We start from the raw sequence: 21466 nt of genomic DNA on the forward strand, positions 1-21466 counted from the left end.
AGAAGGGTTCTGTACAGCATCAGGAAGTGTTCTTCTTTTGGTGCCATATAGAACCCTCTTTTAAATGGTGCTTTATAGAACCCTTTATGGCATATTTTCCATCAATCTAAAGAACCCATTCACAATGCAAGAACCCTTTAATCATGCAAAAGAATTTTTACATATTCAGGGTACTATATAGAACCATCTTCTGTACTAAACCATCATTTTTAAGTGTGTAGATGAGTGGTCCTCAGTCTGGTTCTGTTTTGTGATAGATACTATATGAACCGTATATATAAGCATTTTTTAGAGAGTGTATGGTTCTGTATAGAACCAGAAAGGGTTCCATTATTTTTATTAGTCAGTACGTAATGGAGTGTTTTGATAACAGTGTGGTTCTTTAAAGAACCATTTAAATGTGGTTCTTCATGGTATTATAAGGGTTCCTCTATCATAGGTCCACTAGAAGCCCCCTAGACCATTCCTCATTTGTCAGTAACTGACCGCAGGGCCACTGCTGTGCACATCTTAACTCATCATTCATTATCTGTAACCGCTTATCCAGTTCAGGGTCCGGAGCCTACCCGGAATCATTGGGCGCAAGGCAGGAACACACCCTGGAGGGGGCACCAGTCCTTCACAGGGCAACATACACTCACACATTCACTCACACCTACGGACACTTTTGAGTCACCAATCCACCTACCAATGTGTGTTTTTGGACCGTGGGAGGAAGCCAGAGCACCCGGAGGAAACCCACACGGACACAGGGAGAACACACCACACTCCTCACAGACAGTCACTCAGAGGAAACCAACGCAGACACAGGGAGAACACACCACACTACTCACAGACAGTCACCCGGAGGAAACCCACGCAGACACAGAGAGAACACACCACACTCCTCACAGTCACCCAGAGGAAACCCACGCAGACACTGGGAGAACACATCACACTCCTCACAGACAGAAACCCACGCAAACACAGAGAGAACACACCACACTCCTCACAGACAGTCACCCAGAGGAAACCCACGTAAACACAGGGAGAACACACCACACTCCTCACAGACAGTCACCCAGAGGAAACCCACGCAGACACAGAGAGAATACACCACACTCCTCACAGTCACCCAGAGGAAACCCACGCAGACAGATGGAGAACACACCACACTCCTCACAGACAGTCACCCGGAGGAAACCCATGCAGACACAGAGAGAACACACCACACTCCTCACAGACAGAAACCCACGCAAACACAGAGAGAACACACCACACTCCTCACAGTCACCCAGAGGAAACCCATGCAGACACAGGGAGAACACACCACACTCCTCACAGACAGTCACCCAGAGGAAACCCACGCAGACACAGGGAGAACACACCACACTCCTCACAGATAGTCACCCAGAGGAAACCCACGCAGACACAGAGAGAATACACCACACTCCTCACAGTCACCCAGAGGAAACCCACGCAGACAGATGGAGAACACACCACACTCCTCACAGACAGTCACCCGGAGGAAACCGATGCAGACACAGAGAGAACACACCACACTCCTCACAGACAGTCACCCGGAGGAAACGCATGCAGACACAGAGAGAACACACCACACTCCTCACAGACCTGTCACCTGGAGAAAACCCACGCGGACACAGGGAGAACAGACAGTCACCCAGAGCAGGACTCAAACCCACAACCTCCAGGTCCCTGGAGCTGTGTTACTGCGACACTACCTGCTGCACCACGGAGCTGCCCCATAGTTTCTTTATATTATTATTATTATTATTATTATTATTATTATTATTATTATTATTATTATTAAAACACTTTAACACTACCAGCTGACCAGTGGTAACTATACTGGACAATGTCCTCTGTTCTATATAAACCCTGCCCACATTCCAGGAGGCCCTGCTACCTCACAGCAGACGCTGATGCTTTTTTGTATCTGTTCCGCTGCTTGCTGCGCTGGTTGACTCACTGAGCCATTGTTGCCAGCATAAAGTCAGCGAAGGCCATTCCTTTGTCTCACACATATTTTCTCCCTCGCACTTAGGTCCTACTCGCCAGGGAAAAAGGAACTTAGTCATCATTAAAACCCCTTGACTCCTTCCTTCTCCCTCTCACCCACCATGCGCCTACCAGCTCCAATCTAAAGCCCCCAAACTGCAGCCGGCCACCTGGGAGATAATTATTCCTTTCTAGAGTAACCCGCCAGACTGAGATGTGTTTTTTTTTTTTATTTATTTTCCGGGAACGCTGCATAGACAGCAATCCGGTCTCCATGGCGACTACGCTGGCCCACTCAGCCCTCCCACTCCACACCTCGCCAGAGATTTGTTTTTCTCGCCAAGATTCAGAGTGCCGCAGTGAGTCATACACCTTTCTCCACATTGCTGACATCCTGGTGCTGAACCTCTACTACTTTTTGGGTTTTCGTTGCTTTCCATGTGTCCATGTTATTACAATGTATCTGTAATCTCTGTAATCTGTATTCTCAGTGTATCTGAAGTGGTAGTTGCTTTCCAATGGGTTTCTGTTTCCAGTGACAGTGATATTAATCATTATATGCTCTTATTAATGCACTGTAACAGTGTTCTGAGAATTAGAATTAGAACCCCGTTATTGGCCACTGGGCTTGCGCACACAGAAAATTGTCCTCTGCCTTTAAACCAATCTGTGCAGTGAAACACACATTTACACAAACTAGTGAACACTTGGGGGCAGTGATCACACATGCCTGGAGCGGTGGGCAGCTCTAGCCACGGCGCCAGGGGAGCAGTTGGCGGTTAGGTGCCTTGCTCAGGGGCACTTCAGCCATGACCTGCCGGCTCTGGGGATCGAACAGGCAAACTTCCGGTTACAAGCTAACTTGTTAACAGGTTCATTGACAGCACAAATTTCTGTAATACCTTTGAAAGAATTTTCCCGTATGATGAGCCTTCACATAATCCATAGGACCACAACAATGAAGTTATCTATCTGTTTGACTTCCACCTTAAATGTCTGTATTTTTTGGAGTAGAGTTTAATGTAATAGCAAAGCACAAGAACAAAGATAAAGGAATACAGAGTAAAGAGACAGACGAGAAAGAAGGAATGTCTATACATCCAGTAAGGCTATTGTGTATATAGCTGGCATACAGATAAACATCCTTAAACATTTATGAAGCAACAATGTCAAAGAGAAATATGTTAGATTTGGAGGTGAAAAAGACTCCACGGCCCAGTGTTTGGGAACCTCTGGCCTCGTTTGAGTAAAACACTAAATCACAGTATGATTGTACCACATGTGCTTTGAGAATACATTGGTAGGAGATGAGTTCCACAGGATGCAGGGCTGTTCTCACATGTAAAAACACTAAGACGGATAGAAGTTTGACAGATTTATTCCAGGTGGTTTTAATTCCAGAGAAAAGTTATAATAGGAATGGACATTACTTCATTCAGTTATTCATTCGTTCATCCTTGTAACTGAATGGCACAGAGGGTCCTCCAAATCTCTGTATAGCCTACAAACGCTTGCTGACAGACAGTTGCTACATGGCATGGTTATGAATTACTGTCACAACAAACTCGCATTACCATAAGGAGCTTTTGTCATAAAAGGAATATATATTTTGTTGCTTTTTAGGCTTAAAGGGAAAATCTATCTAGGGAATGAACAGAAGTTGACTGTGACTGCAGTGGGATGAGGGTAAGTCTGGGTGAATTGAAAGTTGTCCTGGTAAAAACCTGTGGTGTTAGAAGTGGAGACAAGATGTTCTGTCTGTGTGTTGAGGGCACTTCAGACTCCTCTGTATCTCAGTGCTAAAATAAGCTGAGTGGTTTGGGTGCTATTCTTCAAGCAGTTCTCATTGAGTTGACACTGACCTGTTTTGTGCTTCCCCTGAGACGTGTGAACCCAGCGACTGTTTCTTTGCTTCTTTACAAACTGCAGATAGTAGGAGTTCAACACGCTTGGAGGAGGATACTAACAGCTCAGTTCTGTTAGGTCAGGTACAGACCAACAAGATCTCCAAATATTAGTATATATATTAGTTTAAATAAAAATAACTTCAGGTATTCATAACATTTGTACTTTTTGATTGGTTGTAATTCATAGTTATTATACCTTCACTAAGTGAACTCCCCTCCACTGGTGGTGCTGTTTCACTGAATCCACTCAAACTCTCTGTTATGTATCTAAAGAAGAGCTGCAAAAAGAGTGCCGTTTTCTGTTAGCAATAGCACTACACAAGCACAACACATCGTTGATAGGGCTTGGTATGGGTAAAGTGTTAGTGGTAGCATTACACAATAAAAGCTCAGCCTTTTCTAAACATTTGGAGTTTTAGGGCAAGGGTTAGTTTTAGGGTTAGGATTAAGTTCAGTGTAAGGTTTAGGGTAAGAGTTAGGTTTTAGGGTTAGGTGTTAGCAATAGCATTAAACAAGCATCAGCCACTGCCATTTTGGAGCTCAGGGTTAAGTTTAGGTTAGGGTTAAGATTCACATTAGGGTTAGATAATAGGTTTAAGATTAGGTGTTAGTGAGATTAGGTGTTAAACAAACACAGAACTGCAGTTTGTAATAATTTGGAGCTCAGTATTAGGCTTAATGTGAAGTTTAGGGTTGGGATTAGAGTAAGGTTTAAGGTTAGGGCTGACATTAACATGAATATCCATTCCTATATTTAGTACACATTTTATGAGTGCCTATTATAGTTAGTACACACTGTACAAATCCTGGGAATGGCCTTTCAGTTAATTTGTACGAGACCAGCCTGAACAGACATTCAACTCCCAATGACTCGAAAGTGCCATAAAGGGCTGTTCTGATCTGAGGTCAGCAGCACCCCGCCCTGCCACACACACACCCACACGCACTCAAATCAGTGTGTTCCACACTCGTCCTGACCAAAACGAGCACCCTGTGCCTCAAACATATTAGCTGTGTTATCACTCATGTTTATTTATAGCTCACTTTACCCAGTTAAGGTGTAATGACGCAGACTCCTGCCTTGACATCTCACAAGGTAGAACTGCAGCAGGGTCACGTACCCAGCACTTATATCAGTGACCAGTGTTGACCATCCAGTTTTTTGGAAACACTTACCTTATACCTCACTACAGTTCACTACTGAACACAGATTCAGTATTGATTCATCACACACAGCTCGTATAATCGCCGTAGAAAAGCTTGAAATGAATCTGGCCTTCATTTCCCCTTTCATTCAGTGGTTTCCTACGGCCGTTATACAAGCTGTGCATAATGAACATCTGTGTAACCTTGACTACAAACCAAAACATTAAAATCACCTCCTTGTCTGTGCACTCATTGTCCATTTTATGCATTTGGAGTTCTACAAATACTGACTGTAGTCCATCTGTTGCTCTGTAGATTTTGCAGACCCCTTTCACCCTGTTTTTCAAAAGGTCAGGACAGACAGAGCAGGAATGCAGGTATCATCAATGCTGCAGTGACACTGACTGAGAGTGTATCAGACACAGCAGCTGCTGCTGGAGTTTTTAAACACTGTGTCTACTCACTGTCCACGCTGTTAGACACACCTACCTCGTTAGTCCACCATGTAGATGTAAAGTAAGAGCTCATAGTGCTCTTACAAATGTATATACCTATGCTTCCACATCTAATCACTTTTTTATCTCAGTGTCTTTAAGAATGAACAACAACAACAACAACCAAAAAAACATCTTGAGTAACTTCCCATGTCTGTGTTGGTTTCCTCTGGGTACTCCAGTTTTCTCCCACAGGCATTTGGGATGTGATGAACTGGTCTAGTAGTCTGATCCTAATAATTACAGACTATGGCACTGACTTTATTGAACCAAAGCAGCAGCTCTTCAGCACACTGCAGAAACTCTCTTCATATGGCAGGACTTATTTCTCACACTAATTCCAAGTTCAGAGTTAGAAACAAATAGGTGGTGTTAACAAATTAAAAAAAAACATTTGGATCTTATATTTCTTTACTGTATCTCTCTCTCTCTCTCAAATGTCCAGATTTTCGATTTAACCCCCACCTGACCACTAGATGTCAGCATTGCACGAAAGATTTGACAGTGTTTCAGTAAATGGCCCATATTCTTAATCCATCCATCCATTCATTATCTGTAACTGCTTATCCAATTCAGGGTCGCGGTGGGTCCAGAGCCTACCTGGAATCATTGGGCATACACCCTGGAGGGGGCCCATATTCTTAATGTCATCCATTAATATTTGATTGTTTATGTACCAAACTCAGACCTAATTATCATTTGTAACATGATTAAATACCTTTTATAACTTCAGCGTGAATGATTGGGACTCATTATTTCTTTACTTCTCATTACTTCTTATTTTCCTTTCCACCTTAAATAATGCAGTGGTCAGATTCAGGCATTTGTACATTTAATGTGGAATAGAAAACGCTTAGTATTAATTAGTGCACTTCCACATACACAAACACTTTAACTTAAAATTAAGTACAGGATCAAAGTTTACATTTCATCTCCAGGACTTATATTTTGTTCTTTTATTTGACACGGTTCTATAGCAAAATATTACAAGTATTCCCCTCTCTTTCTGGAAAAGAGGATGTAATGTAATGAACACAACTGGGCTATAAAACCACTGCTGGGACCTTTAAAGGTACATTTACACAGTGTGTACCTTTACTGACAATAATGTACCTCAACAATTTTTACTGTAATTACTGTCAAAGAAATCATACGTCTGCATTTAACCCATCAGTGGGAGTGAACACACACATTAGTGCATCAGGGGCAGTGAGCACAGAGCAGCAAGCAGCCCTTCCATTTGAGGGTAAGATGCCTAATTGCTCAAAGAAAACGCATCTTGTGGATGTTGAAGGAGGAGAGTGCGCTGTTCCTTCACTCCCCACTCCCCCTAGTTGGTGCAACAGGTGGCGACGCAGTTCTCTGGGTTGCGGGATCAAGCTCCCCCCTAAGGTCATTGAAAGTTTGGTGCGTTCTCCTAGTGTCTGTGCTTTTGCTCTGGTTTTGCCCCACGGTCCCAGCACTCGTTTGTCGGTGGATTGGCTGTGTGAAATTTTCCACGGTTTTGAGTGTCTGGGTGAGCGTTGCCAATGTGAATGACTGGTTGAATGTCCAGGCTGTGGGCCCGCATTATGCCGAATGATTTCTGGTAGTCGCAGACTTTAACAGGAATTGATTAATGAAAATGTGTTGTTTTTCATTCAGAAACTTTATCTTAAAATTAATGGTTGATTTATGTATGGACCAGGAAGTAAATGGAACATAAAAATTGTTTAACAAAGCCTGCTAATTATAGCAAACACATATTTGAAAATAGAGACTTAATAAATATTTATGTTGAATATGTTGGCCCTTTAACAACTACAGCACACTCAAGACTGTGACGAGAACAATCTGCACCAACGGCTATTTTCCCCCCACCCGTTTACCGTCAAGTTACACGCCTTCTTGCGCTTTAATAGGCTAATTTGGGCGCGCATTCTGCACTGTGATTGGCTAATACTACCTAAAGTGTTTCACAGTAACCAATCACAGCACAGGAGGGGCGGGCCTTAACCAAAAACGGGTGTGAAAAATAAATACAGTGAACATCTGCCTCATTCACTGCTTACAGACTGTAGCTTGGAAAGCTTCGTGTTTTCTCGATTTTTAAAAGGTTTTAAACATATATGAGAAGCTTTCGTTTTAAAAGACACGTCTGAAGTAATTTAGCCGGAATAAGCAGAGTTTCTGAGGGGTTTTCGCTGGGAAAATTTTCCACCAACACGGTTGTTTATGAAAACAGGATTGGAATTATCTGTAACGGTTATTTGCTGAGGTGACATGTCCGACTGAAGGTTGACGTTCACAGACATTTACCTCAGGAGGCCAAAGCTTCGAGATACCGCCTCAGAAATGCCAGAGAAGACAAAATACAATCTAGTGGACGACACGTTAGACCCGAGAATGCCTGTGGACAACGACGACATCTTTCAGTATGGAATCACATTCGAGGTGAAGGTGAGTAGGAGTACTTGTCTCTGATACGAGTTCGTGATAAAAAGCAGACTAACGCAATTAGTTTAGGCGGGAATTTCCTAGCTGTTGTGTGTTGTATTGTAGCATTACTAACCTGTTGCCTTTGTTTATTCTAGCACAGATTCTCTATATAAAATCCAGACTACATTGTAAATAACTCTCATGTTTTGTTTTTAGTTTGTGGGCAGCTTGGACGTTGTTAGACCTAAAAGCAGACTGGAAATCCTGGCAGCCATGAGGAGAATAAGGGTGAGTTGGCTAATATTGATCAATATTTCTTGTATGAGTCTGACTGGCTACAACATAAGTTTGTAGACACACATTTTAAATACTGTAAAGCACCCTCCTGGTAAAACCAATCATTTAATATTTTAACATGTGCATACACTAGAAGAAGTATCATGAGCAAAATAAGCAGTTGGCTGAGCATTTCCACTTTGAAACTGCAGCACACCAAAGACAGCCTCAAAAACATGGATTCAGACAGGCAGAGTTTCTGATGTCACAATCTTGAGGAACCAATCCCATCAACTTGCAGGGTATGACAGGCAAGCCTGAGAAAGGTGACTAGAAACAGAAGTGAAGACTAATTGCATAGATCTGTGCATAATGCACGGAAATTACATCTAAGCCACTGTTAAGTAATTAGAATATTTATTTCTTGGGAATAACTGGGAAAAAGAAGGATGAGTTTTAGGGGTTTATTCGATGACCAAAGGTGGGATTTAATTAACTTCAGGTTTGTCTACTGTGGAAACACCGTCTATGTGTAACTTTCACACACCAGATAACTGGAGTGTAATTAATTTAAACTCGTAGCCTAATTTGGGTACATCTTGCCCCATTTTACTATAACATTGAGTGCAGGTTGATAAATATGGCTGTGCCAACAGAGACTTCCTTGACTTAAAAAAAACAGTTAAGCATTACAACAACGCTACCACAAAATTAAGATAAAACATTAAAAGATATTAAAAAGAGCACTACAGTCTATAAGGATTGCCCTTAATTTCCCCTCACATTTTGCTGATACTAAGCAGGAACTTAAGATGACAGAATGAGGCTTGAGTTTTCCGTGCAGTATATAAATCTCTACAAAGTGGCTGATCTTCTTAGGGGAAAAAACATTTCTGATGTCTGTCATGAAGTCTCATCCACTGGGAAACATTCACTTCTCCTAGTCAACTTCACAGATCCTAAGAGATGAAATCCTTGATGACTTTTGAATGAATACATAATCCCTTGCCGTTGGACTCTTATCTCCACAGGATTAGATCTTGAAGAGCGCATCCTCTGAATCAAGGCTTTTCTTTCAACCAAGGCATTCGTTTTTGGACATGCCCCAGGGCTGGTTTTAGATTTATGACAACAGCATTGCACCAGTTTTTCTCCAGGAGCAAGAGCTTTCCTTTTTTATTACAGACACGTCTGGTTTTATTACTGAGAAAGTGTTTGAGTATAGAGAGAGGTCTCTCTAGGGGGGAAGTGGTTGTGAAAAATAAATAATCAACTGTTGAGGAATTGATGGAGAAAAGCTAGAAGCATGTCCTATTTGTCAGAAACAGCCTCTGCATTTGGTCTTCTGGCTCTACTTTTCTGTGATTTGAAACCTGCTGAGAGGGGGAACGATATTTAGGCCCCTCTTGCTGATTGCTAGCAGGGGACATGAAAGTGGCTGCATGCCTCCATTTGACGAAAGGAATGTTGTTGTGATCTCTCACTTCCATTTGAACCAAGCCCTGTGGATTTTTTGTATATTTTCTTGTTTTATGACTACACTGCAGTTCGGTTCTTCTAGAGATCTCCAGGTCTCTCAAAAGCAACAATGAATCTTAGGGGTATATGTTTATTTACATGTTTATTTTTCTGTATAATGTCTACTCTTCGCAGGAAATTTTGCAGCTGTGGTTCTTCAGTTTCTCTGCAAAGTATAAGAATGTGTAAACATTTAAATATTTTTTTCATCATTTGCAGTATGAGTTTAAGGTGAAGAACATCAAGAAGACCAAAGTCAGCCTCGTTGTAGCAGTCGATGGAGTCAAAGTGGTTTTGAGGAAAAAGAAAACGGTACCAGCTTTTAGGATGTTCCTAACACTTAATTCAAATAAAGTGTGAATTTATATCTGTATACTAATCAGTTTTTATGCTGGATATTTACAGAAGAATGTGTATAGTTGGGATGAAGATCAAGTAACACTGGCCCAAGACCCCATTTACAGGTAGGAATTAACATATTCAATAAGACCTATCAATCTATTGATCCCATGGCTAATTTTACTGTGGTTCCAGACAGTTACATTCAGACAGCAAACACATGAGGTCTAATCTTATGTGCTGGTCACTGAAATAAGTCTTGTTGATCATGCACTACAAATGTCATGTAAAAAAAGGCCTTTCCTGTACTGCTGCAGTTTTGCCAGTTCTATATAATACACATGAGTTAAGTGGTTGGTGTAGTGTACTGCATAACCAAGTTGTATTCCAGTTCAATCCCTGTTTGTGTAATTACTCCACTATACACCAACAAGAGTCCTTGGGCAGGACTCGTAACTCTACAGTTGCCTACATCTGTAACATGGTTAGAATTTCAAATCGCTCTGGATAATAGAGTCAGCTAAATGCTGTGAATGTAAGTGTAAACAGATATGGTTTTAATTCAAGCTGTATCTTTCCATTTTCCAGAATATTCTACGTTTCCCATGATTCCCAGGATCTGAAAATATTCAGTTATATTGCCAGAGATAAGAAGAGCAATGTGTTCCGCTGCAACGTCTTCAAATCCAAGAGAAAGGTCAGTTGGTACGCATTTCTGACTGTGTGGGCAAATAGTTGCTGTTGGTGTTTTCTCCATACAAAGCAGCTGAAAGGGATTTCCCAGTCACTCCGTTTGGATATGGAACGGGCTGGAAGTGGTGAGTGATTGCTGTGGAATACTAATGAGTTTGGTAGAGGCTGGTTTAATCTCCTTTTTTATTGACCCTGCCAAAAGCTCCATCGATTTTCATGCCTGCTTAGGTCGTCACAGTAAAGCACTGGCTGTGTTTTAGTATGTTTAATTGGTAAGTTTAGTTTGAAACAGTTAAGAAAACATTTCTAGTCTTGAGAAATTTGAGTATGTAGCAAATGCACATTTATATTATTTTACTACTTTACTGATCTATATTTATGTTTTAAAGATCGTGTCAGGACTGAACAGACTGATGGAGGCAGACACACTTGCAATAACACAATGACTTTTAATTATAACTAAATATAACTAACAGACAGACAGACTTGGATAACGTGACAGGATACTTAAACAAATAAAGTCAGAGACAGAGAGACTTGGACAGAATGACCTGGACAGAATGACAATACATAGAGAGCTTAACAGAGACCTAGACAAAGGGGCTAAACAGGGGCCTAGACAAAGAAGCTAAACAGACTAAACTTGAACACAGAGAGCTAAACAGACGAACTAAACAGACAGAGAAAGCTATACAGACTAACCTGAACACAGAAAGCTAAATAGACTAAACTAGAACACAGAACTAAACAGAGTAAACCTGGACATGGAGAGCTAAACAGAGAAAACCTAAATGGAATAAAGACACAAACAGACATGAGACGAGAGATACAAAGACTGACTTGAGGGGAATGAGGAACAGACGAGACAAACAGACCAGAGACAGACGAACGAGACAGACAGACTGGAGAAAGCAAAACAAAGGTGGAATGTCCAGAACAGAGGCATTAAGACAAGGCAACTTAAATACGCAACACAGACAATGGACACCTGGAACAGATAACGAGGAGGCAGAGCACAAGAGCACAAGGCCGGGAAAACAGACATGACAGGACCAGGGCGTGACAGCTCATCAATTTATATTGACATTCTGTAAAAATGCACAAGTTCATCAGTTATGAGGGAACCTGAGTGGGTTTTACTGATAAAATATTGGCTGATAATTGACGTTTAAGAAAAGGGAACATTTAGATCAAGCTGTTAGTTTCCTGTAGGGTGTAAGAGTGTTTTGTAATGGAAGGTGACTCTGAGCACCAAAGCCCATCTGCTCTGAAATGAACTAATCCATCACAATGACAGCACTGTTTTCAAGATCAGACTCCTGAATGTAATTCTCTCTCTCTCTCTCTCTCTCTCTCTCTCTCTCTCTCTCTCTCTCTCTCTCTCATGTCCCTTCCTCTCTTTTAGATCATTGATTAATACTCTTTAACTAAATTATAGTTTTTAACACAGACCCTGATGACTTTTACTTGGTGCAGAAGTGTTAGCTGTGTCTGCTCATAAATACCCGTTTGTTGTTGTGATAGAGCCAGGCTATGAGGATAGTGAGGACGATCGGCCAGGCGTTTGAAGTGTGCCATAAACAAAGCCTGGACTCTGTAGATGGTGAGCGCATGCTCAGTGGTTCAATCGATTTAAACTTCCTTCAGTTTTTCCTCAGTAAACCACAAGTTCCAAAGCCTGGAGTCCTGGAGTAACCCTGTCCTGCATGTGTATCTCACTTCATTTTTTATTCAGGCTTAAACAGCATTTTAATGGTGTGCTTATTTTTCTCACCACCATCATCATTGTCATTTCAAACAGTTTCCATAAATATTTATTAATTTGTTACATTTATAAATTATTAGTTTGTAAATTTCTGTAAGTAACCTCGTTTAATGCTTTTAAAGGTCCACATCTTCACATCATTTCCTGTGTGCATTTTTAGTGGGTTTAACTGAATGTTAAATGCTTGTTTTCTTGCAGCAAAATAGCCATTTTGTTTGATTCATTTTCACTGGCAGCTTGGTTGGTGAAAGGGGAGGAAGAGAGAGAAGAGGAAGTAGAGAAGACTCCAGCCTCTGTCAGCAACGAAGATTCAGTACCGAAGGATGCAAAGGTACTGTGCTTACCATAGTTTGCAAATACTCTTTTGTAAAGTTGAATATTGCATATGTTTCCTTTGGAAAACGAAAGACAACATTGTCCTTTTGCATTTTTCCTGTTTATTTTACTGACATGAAATGAAAGCTGATTAAATATGTTAATCAATAAAGAAGAGGGCAAAGGTTTCTATAATTCCTCCACTGCTGGGGATCTAAGTTTAAAGGGAATTGGTCACACGGTCTCGATCAGATTTTCAGCGCTCTATATAAGCATTCCAGGGAACTCTGATTCTGAATGATGCCATTTTTATTGACGTTTTTATTTAATTGTTACTAAAATGATCAGTGTATTTAAAAAAGGAAAGATCGCTGCTTTATCTCTTAGAAATCATTGGAGAAAATAAAATCATGTTATTTTAGATTAATTATTTCTTGCACTTATGTCATAAAATCTGGACTTACCTAAAATCAGGTTCCAGGCCAGGATTTTACAATGGCAGGCTGGTATGACACCATACGGGACCAGTCATGGGCATTAGCCCTTGCAGTTATAGTGTCATACCAGTCACTTTAAAGTCTCTGCCTGGAATCTGGATCCAAGGTCCAACTTTGAGATAAAACTTTGCTGTTGGTTGTGCCTTAGCAAGGGTAGAAGCAATAACTTCTACTTGGGGAGGGCACAGTTGAGGTGGGGCTGCAGCCAAAAGACCCTCCACAGTCTCCTCAACTCTGATTTCACATTGGTGCACTCTGAATAAAAAACACATTGGCAAAGACACAGTCTACAGGAAGATTTTTTTTCCTGTTTAGCTGAAAGTCTGTGCTTATTTTCTGCTTACAATATTCTTGGATGTTAATAAACCAGCAGAAGGCCAAACTGCTCCTGCCTCCAGCATCCTCTTTCCAAGAGTGGCAAACCATATGTCACAGAGATATGTTGTTTTCATTCAAATGTGTTGTAAAGTTAGTCAAAATAGTTGTCTGAGCTATGAAGTTAGCTGAAATATAATGAGGTAGATGTGCTGGTCATTTATTCACTGGTCAGATTTTGTTTTACTCTTTGAAATGGAGGCTGTTTTTTTAAATCTCTGGCATGATGCAGCATCTTCTCCTGTTACACAATAAAAGTGACGGCTCTCCTGTAACTCAAAGCCCAACCAGTCACATTAAATCCCTTGTTTTAAGAATTTTAATATAGATCTCGGCACTAATATCAACAGCAACAAGTATTTCATGGCTTTTTGGTTCCTCAGTTCTCTCTGTCCATTATTGAACATGTTTTTAAAAGTTACAGAAAGCACCCTGTTTAAGTTTTTTTGCATATACCTGGCTTTGAAATCATGACACAAACATATTTTTTGGAAAGATGCATCTCCCGAAACAATCATATGCAGATGATCTCACCAAATTGTTTGTTTATTTGTCTGTTCTGTGACTTGGACATAAAGCAGTATCAGACAAACCAAACTAAATAACATTAAAATTACCAGTCTTTCGGATAGCAGTTCTGAAATTCCTTTTCCTCCAGAAAATCATGAATAATACATTCTGCAACATCCATTTTTCATGTTCGTCATTCCACCAAGTCTATAATGAATAAAATATAGGGATGTTCCCACAGACGCTGTGTGACCACCTTCTTGTAGTTAATCTCACGAGGTATCAGGGAGTCTGAAAGAGACTCCACAATGTGGCTTTCATATATATGTAATGTTTAACAGCATTAAATAGTCTGTGGTTCACTGTCCCTGGAACTGATATATAGAGCCATTTTCCCAAAGGAAGTTGCCTTCATTTTCAATGCTTCACGCAAGAACTGTATTGAACTCAGCTCAACTAAACTTTATTTATAGAGCACTTTAAAAAACAACAACAGCTGAAACAAAGTGCTGTACAAAGATGGTTATAAAACAAAAAATAACCAATAAAAATAAATAAATAACTCAGATAAAACAAAACAAAAAAAGCAAAAATGTATTGAAAGCCAAGGAATAAAATGGGTTTTAAAGGCTAAGCACCACTGATGTGACGTCATTGGTGGACAATAGCTGATCAACGCCACGGTAAAACACCGTTATGACTGACTGTTATGACAGTATCTAGCTAGCTAAATAACAAACATTATTCATGACAATAACCTAGCAATAAGCTAAACTCAAATGTAGAGGTACCTTTATTCTTGTAAATGTGATCGAAGTTGAACTCATCCGACACTATAAACCTCCGTAATGCAACTACGTAGCTGAGTATAATCTGAGCCACCAAGTTTAGCAAGTCAAGCTAATGTTAACTAACACCAACTAAAACAGGCGAAGTACGTGTACTTACCCTGTTTACCTCCATGTTACAGAGGCTCTTGAACACCTTTCGTTGGTTTCCTTACATGCCCATATTGTTGGAAAAGCACCAGTGAAATGAGCTACAGATAACGGAGTGAGCGGATGGCTCTTTCCAAAGTGCCCGTTTAAAGTTGACAATTTTCTAGATATTTTGGGATCTTTGGGCCATTTGTGCACAGATATCCCACTGTACATTGAATTGTTGCAGCCAAAAACAACACACCTTTTCGTCATTTTGCATTAAATTAAGTGCAACTTCTAGAGTTGTTGTCCACCATCTACGTCACATGCAAGACGACTATTAGAGTTTCCGAACACCGTTGGGGGTGGACCAACGGTTTTTAAACCTTATTCCTTGAATTAGTAAGAAATAACATGTTTTCTGACTATCAATAAAGACAAGTAAGTAACTCAAATTCCACTGTATTTATTTGTTTGACACTTTCATATAGCTGGTGCTTAGCCTTAAAGATAAGTTTTAAAAATCAATAGTGAGGAAGCCTGCCTAATATATAATGGGAGGTTATTCCACAATTTCGGCACAGCAATTGAAAAGGCTCTATCACCTCTGAGCAGCTGATCTGACCTGAGGCACCGAGCAGAGACATAGGGATGTAGCAGCTCAGTGAGGTAAGGTGGGGCGAGTCCATTTAAAGGTTTAAAAACAAATAAGAGAATATTAAAATGTACTTTAAAATGCACAGGCAACCAGTGGAGAGAGCCAATAAGAACGCTTGGCCAAGATTTGTATTGTAATTTGTCGACATCTGTAACATGATTATTTTATTAGTTGTACTCAATAATAGTAGATGCATGAATATGAACAAGGACAAGGACAGTGTATGCACTTAATAGCTGTCCTTATGAAGCAGTTCTTGAATGTGTGTAGGTGGGTGAGTGACCCAATTCCTTGATGTCTTTGTATCTAAAACAGAAGAGATAAGGTCTTAAGCTGTGAATTTGGTGAAAAAATGATTGACATCCTTTATATTTCTGCAATTCATATATTTTACATTGAAAAGAACAAAAATGCCAGAAGTGCAGGCTCTTACCTTTTTGCTACAGAATGTACATTGATGTAAATATGAATGTGATTCATTAAGTAATAATGTAACAGCATTCAAACTATGAACAGTAGCAGCAGCAACTCTAGACATTTAAATTTAGCAGTAGACATAAGCCACTGTCCCCTATTGAGGTTTGATGTACCGAATCCTTGTTTTTTTTGTCTCCAGGATGTCTCAGAGGAAGCACTGTTGGAACTGGGGTCCCCCAGACTGGCATCCCCTCTGTCCGAGCCCTTGACCGTGAGCCATCAGGTGCAACTCTTGCAGAGACAGCTTCAGCAGCAGGAGCAGAAGAACCAGGCTGCTTCAGCACAGGCAGGACCACCACTTACACTGATACACTCTGACATGACATTTAGGCTCCTACTGTTACTCCATGTTTGTAATTCTTGAGTTTGATTGGCTGATACATTTTAGTTTTGAGTATCCATGTCATATTGAGTTGAATTTTTGTTTGCAAAAAATACAGCTGTTTTGTTGTAGATACCTCTGTAAAATGTAAAAATTGTTTCTTGATATTTGTTGCTTGTGTATAGGCGGTCCTGCTTCAGCAGCAGCTCTCTGTGGAGTCCAGGGCGAGGGCAGAGGCCCAGTGCCGGGTGGAGCAGCTTCTTCAGCAGAACAGCGAGCTCCTGCAGCACCTCTCTCTGCTGGTCAAACACATCCAGGAGCTGGAGCTACGCACTCAATCCTCCTCCTCTAGTGAGCATTCTCACCTTCTTACCTTTCTTGGGATGGATGTTATGTAATGTTAATGTAATGAGATGATACCACAATACACAGCAAGAGTCTTACATATGTTCCAGTGGGTGAAGTGCTGTTTGTCACACCTCATTTTTTGAGCTTATCACTGTGCCCTCAGCCTCAATCCATCTTGTAAGACAAAAATAGTATTACAGGTGTTTCTTACAGCCCTCTTTTGTCTCTGTTCCTCACTTCTTCATCACAGAGCTTGCAAATACTTGCATTCTTAAATGTAAAATTACTGAACAAACACAGTGTGTGTAATTGTAGGCAAAGACCTGGCGGGCAGGTTAGTGGACCATAATTACAGTGCACTCCAGTAAAATCTTTATGTATTCCAGTAATTAGTTTTAGTTTATAGCACTAACTCTAGGCCAGAGCCTCAAAGTACACAGGCTCTTGAAGAAAACAGAGCTTTCCACTTTGCTGTTGCTTATGTTTGCTGCTTGTTAATGTTTTCTTCCCCTGAGCATTTTTATTGGCATTTGCTGAAAATGCAGAAGGTATCACTTTATTATTAATTCAAAAGCTGGATTTGACCAAGAGGGATACGGTCACAGATTTTATCAGAGAAAAACACAGTGTATGAGTTTCTACCTTGTGGCCAGTGTTTTCAGGTAGGTGCTGGATAGCACACGCAACACTCATTTTACAAATTTTTTTTTTCTTTCAACAAATTTAATAAAGTAATGTAATATCTCTTGTTTTGACATACAAATACATGTGGTATTATTACAAGCTTTAGAAAAAGTAGTTTAAACAGTTTTATTAAACAGTTTTTTTTATTATTTTCATAACAGTTAGGAGAAACATATGATTAAACAAAACATAAGAAGAGCATTTCAAGGCATATGTGCCAATGGGGACTGAAAACTTTTAAACATTTTATATCACAAGTATGATGCTCAGGAATGGACATAAATATCATGTTGCACCAAAGCTGTGTTGATAGATTTTCTAGTGGGGAGTGAATGGAAAGGCATTTATTCAACGTTACTGACTGGTGAACTCTCTCCTACAGTGGGGTCTCAGGACAGCCTGCTGGAGATTGCCCTGAGAGGCAACATTTCAACCGATCCCCGGCCTAGCTCTCCGCAGAGCAGTGCCTCCCGAGAGCCTGGCTTGGCCCAGCTCAATGCTTCCTTCTGCTTTTTCCCGGGACCTCCACCCCAAGAAAAGAAGAAAGATCAGGACCGAGACTCGGGCCAGGGACAGGATGAGGAGCAGGCAGTCGACGGCTCTCCTACTGAGGGGCAGTTCTTCAGCACTCTGGGGACCCCTGGTTTCAGAGAGTCCGGCATTGCATCCGGCTACGAATCCAACACTGATGAGAGCGATGATCGAGACAGCTGGGGTCAGTAAGAGATGAGAGACACATCTCTGTGCTGGAGACACATTATCCCTGCTGTTAAAACACTGTGCTTGGTTATCATCATTGTGTCAGACTGCAGCTAAAGAATGCAAAACAATGGCCTCCAGAGGATGAGCTCTCATTTTACTAATGGATGGTTATTTTAAAGCTTCACTGATTATACTCCTACTGTTATTAATATACTAAACTGTATATCGTGGCCGTACATCTGTACTAGCACTGTGCAAAAACCTTCCCCAAATGCAGGACTTGTTGGAAGCTTGCTGCTTTACTGTAAACGTTAGCTTTATCTGCATCTGTGTGGTGTGGCTGGGCAGAAGAGACGTAAAACACAGCCAATAGTACTGAGCAAGTATCAGAGACCACTCTTCAGTTATTTCTTTTCCAATCAAGCTGGCCTCAACTTCATTGAAAGCATTTGGGATGACGTGGAACTTATAAAACTTGTGTGGATAAAAATCCCTGTGGAATATCTCTTTGAAAGAAAGGCCCTCAAAACGAGTAGAAGCTGTATTTATTTAGTCTGGAAGTAGAATGAATGAAGAGTAGTTTTTGACCTTTGCATTTTCCCAGTAGATCCAACCTGCCCTAATATTACTTTACTACTGCTATCTTACAGGGCTTTATTGCAAAGGAATTCATAAGGCCATTACCTAAACAGAGCCCTTTTAAGCCTGCTGCTACCAATCTGAGGTATCCTCTGTATTAATCTTAATCGAAGTTGCACCACATTTAATCTTAAACCTCGATGTCATTTTCCTTTCAGTAGAAATCCCAGTGTAGCAGGGACTAACAGTGACTGCTCAGCAGGACTGCTTTATTACCAGCGGCCATAAAGACTACACAGCTCCTGTGTGTTTTCATCTTTTACGTCTCTCCTGTTTCTTGTTTCCTTAAAGACCAGCTGTCCCCTCTGGGACTAAATGACCAGCATGGCCTACTCCTGTTTGGTTTCCAAATGTGATTGGGCAACAAGCAGAGGTGGGTTGAGCAGCAAAAGCCCATACTCAAAATGTTAAACTTGAAAAGTCTCAAACCACAAATCTAATGACATTCAACAGGACAAATAAAATTGATAAGCAAACCATGAGAACTACAACATAGAAAGATATTTATTCATTTTCATTTAAATGTAAATTGTAACAAACTGCAGAGACTCAGGAAAATACAAGACCATACAATTATTTATTCCAAATAATTTTGAACCCTCCCTGTTGGTCTAGCAACCATGAAATTTTAACGTGATACAAAGGAAAATATGAGGTTTTGTCTTCACAGTGATGACATGTAAGTAGTCATAATCCGCCTCCGCCATTCAATCAACCTGGGATATGATTTGCATGCTGCTGTTGTCGTTTTAGAGTTGATATATCTTTTCATGTCTGAGAGAGTATGTGACACTTTTCCTGCTTATTTTTCTCTTCTTTTTCTCTATCGTGCTGTGTAAGATGGTGCTAACATTCTGTGGGTCCTCTTCTAACTATTCAGGTTGCGTAAAAATGCCAAGGTGAAAAGAGCAAGCTAATTAAACAAGCAGTATAACTTTGATGCATTTCTGTCATAAGATGTGTCATGTATTTGGACACCAACACCGTCTTTAATACTGTGATTCTGTGCATCAGGTGCATGCTCATTCACTCTGTAAACTCTGTCACTTTACAGCAATTTGTTATTAAAAAGGGGTTATTTTGTAACGAGCATCTGGCAAACATATATGAAGAGGTGGGTCAATGAACCTAGAAGTTTCCTTGAAAAAAAGTATTCATACTTTAGTAAAGTTCATGAAAGAACTGAATCCATGACAGGTTTCATTTTTTTAAGCACTGAACCAACAAAACCCAACAAAGGCTATGTTCACATAACTGCAAATTTAACTACTTTCTGTGGAACTAGGGCAGTCTCTTGATGTGATAGTTGTAGATTTATAATCGAAAGTGCACTAGGTAGGGAGTATGACACTATTTTGGACTCAACTGAAGCTCAAGTGTCTCCTACTTCTGTTGCCGGTGCTGGCTGATGACTGCAGCACTAAGCGCATGTGCACAGGCAGAATGACGGCTGAAATCCGATCTGACCGTTCACATCCCACAAATTGGATATGTATCGAATCTAAAGCTGCATGTAAGTGACTCAAATCTGATTTGAAAAATATCGGATTTGACATGTCAACAAAGCTGAGAACATCAGATCTCTGTGACATTACGACTTGAGTCACTTCAGCCTGGTGATGTGACAGTAGCCAAAATGAAAGATTTAGACAATTATGAATTAAATTTAAACAGAACACTAAAGACTAATCATGTTACAAAATATCTAGTGTAGTTTTAGGAGTCTGGCCCATGGACTATTGGTTCTTGGCTGTTGGAGTGAGGAATCAAATCCTGTTCTTCTGAAAGGAGAGAAGCTATTACCCACTAAACCATCCATATTGTACTCTGAAGACAAGCATTGAATAAATACATATGAGACATAGATATTATATGGTTACATTGCCCTTCTGTTTTGTACAATTTTGTTTAATAGCATGGTGGATAACGCCTCTGTTCTTTACCCCAAGTACTGAGAAGTGAATATAACTAATTACTACCCACTTCAGCTTGTTTGAATATGGGTCCATTTCACTGCAGTCTTCTCTACTCCTAATATTGCTGTCTACTGTTCCGTTCTATTTTGAATGCTGTGTTTATTAGCTGCTGTGAGATATTACAAAGTGTTATATATGTATGCTTCTGAATAAACTGCTCATTTTCATTGTAGCAGCTGTTGGATGGATTTTGCAAGTGCCTTGCATCTGGATCTGTAGTGTTGCCTTTATTTTGTTTGTTCCTTAACCTCTGTAAAATGCTCTGGCTTAAGTCTCCATCTATTCATGCCTTTACTATCAATGTTGGATGAATGAATGATAGCTTCACTTAAACAGTGCTTTTCTAGAACCCCAAAGTGCTTTCGGGAGTATCAACAACTTCCACCAGAATGCAGCCACCTAGTGGACAATGCAACAGCAGGCAATCTGCACTACTACACTCACTACACATCAGTTTTTTGGTTACACAAATACTAGAGGGAGTGACCG

At 40.5% G+C, this 21466-nt stretch overlaps 1 protein-coding gene across 1 annotated transcript; it reads left to right on the top strand.

Annotated features, from left to right (window-relative positions):
* Positions 1-7589: 7589 nt before the first annotated feature.
* Positions 7590-21129, top strand: nos1apb (nitric oxide synthase 1 (neuronal) adaptor protein b). Its single transcript, XM_066680834.1, has 10 exons — positions 7590-7984; positions 8180-8251; positions 9977-10069; positions 10163-10221; positions 10685-10793; positions 12314-12392; positions 12791-12885; positions 16446-16592; positions 16814-16979; positions 18043-21129. The coding sequence occupies exons 1-10, from the start codon at positions 7880-7882 to the stop codon at positions 18381-18383; spliced, it is 1266 nt and encodes a 421-aa protein (XP_066536931.1). The 5' UTR covers positions 7590-7879; the 3' UTR covers positions 18384-21129.
* The last annotated feature ends 337 nt before the right edge of the window (positions 21130-21466 follow it).

This window comes from Hoplias malabaricus, chromosome 9, assembly GCF_029633855.1.
Source record: "Hoplias malabaricus isolate fHopMal1 chromosome 9, fHopMal1.hap1, whole genome shotgun sequence".
NCBI lineage: Eukaryota > Metazoa > Chordata > Actinopteri > Characiformes > Erythrinidae > Hoplias > Hoplias malabaricus.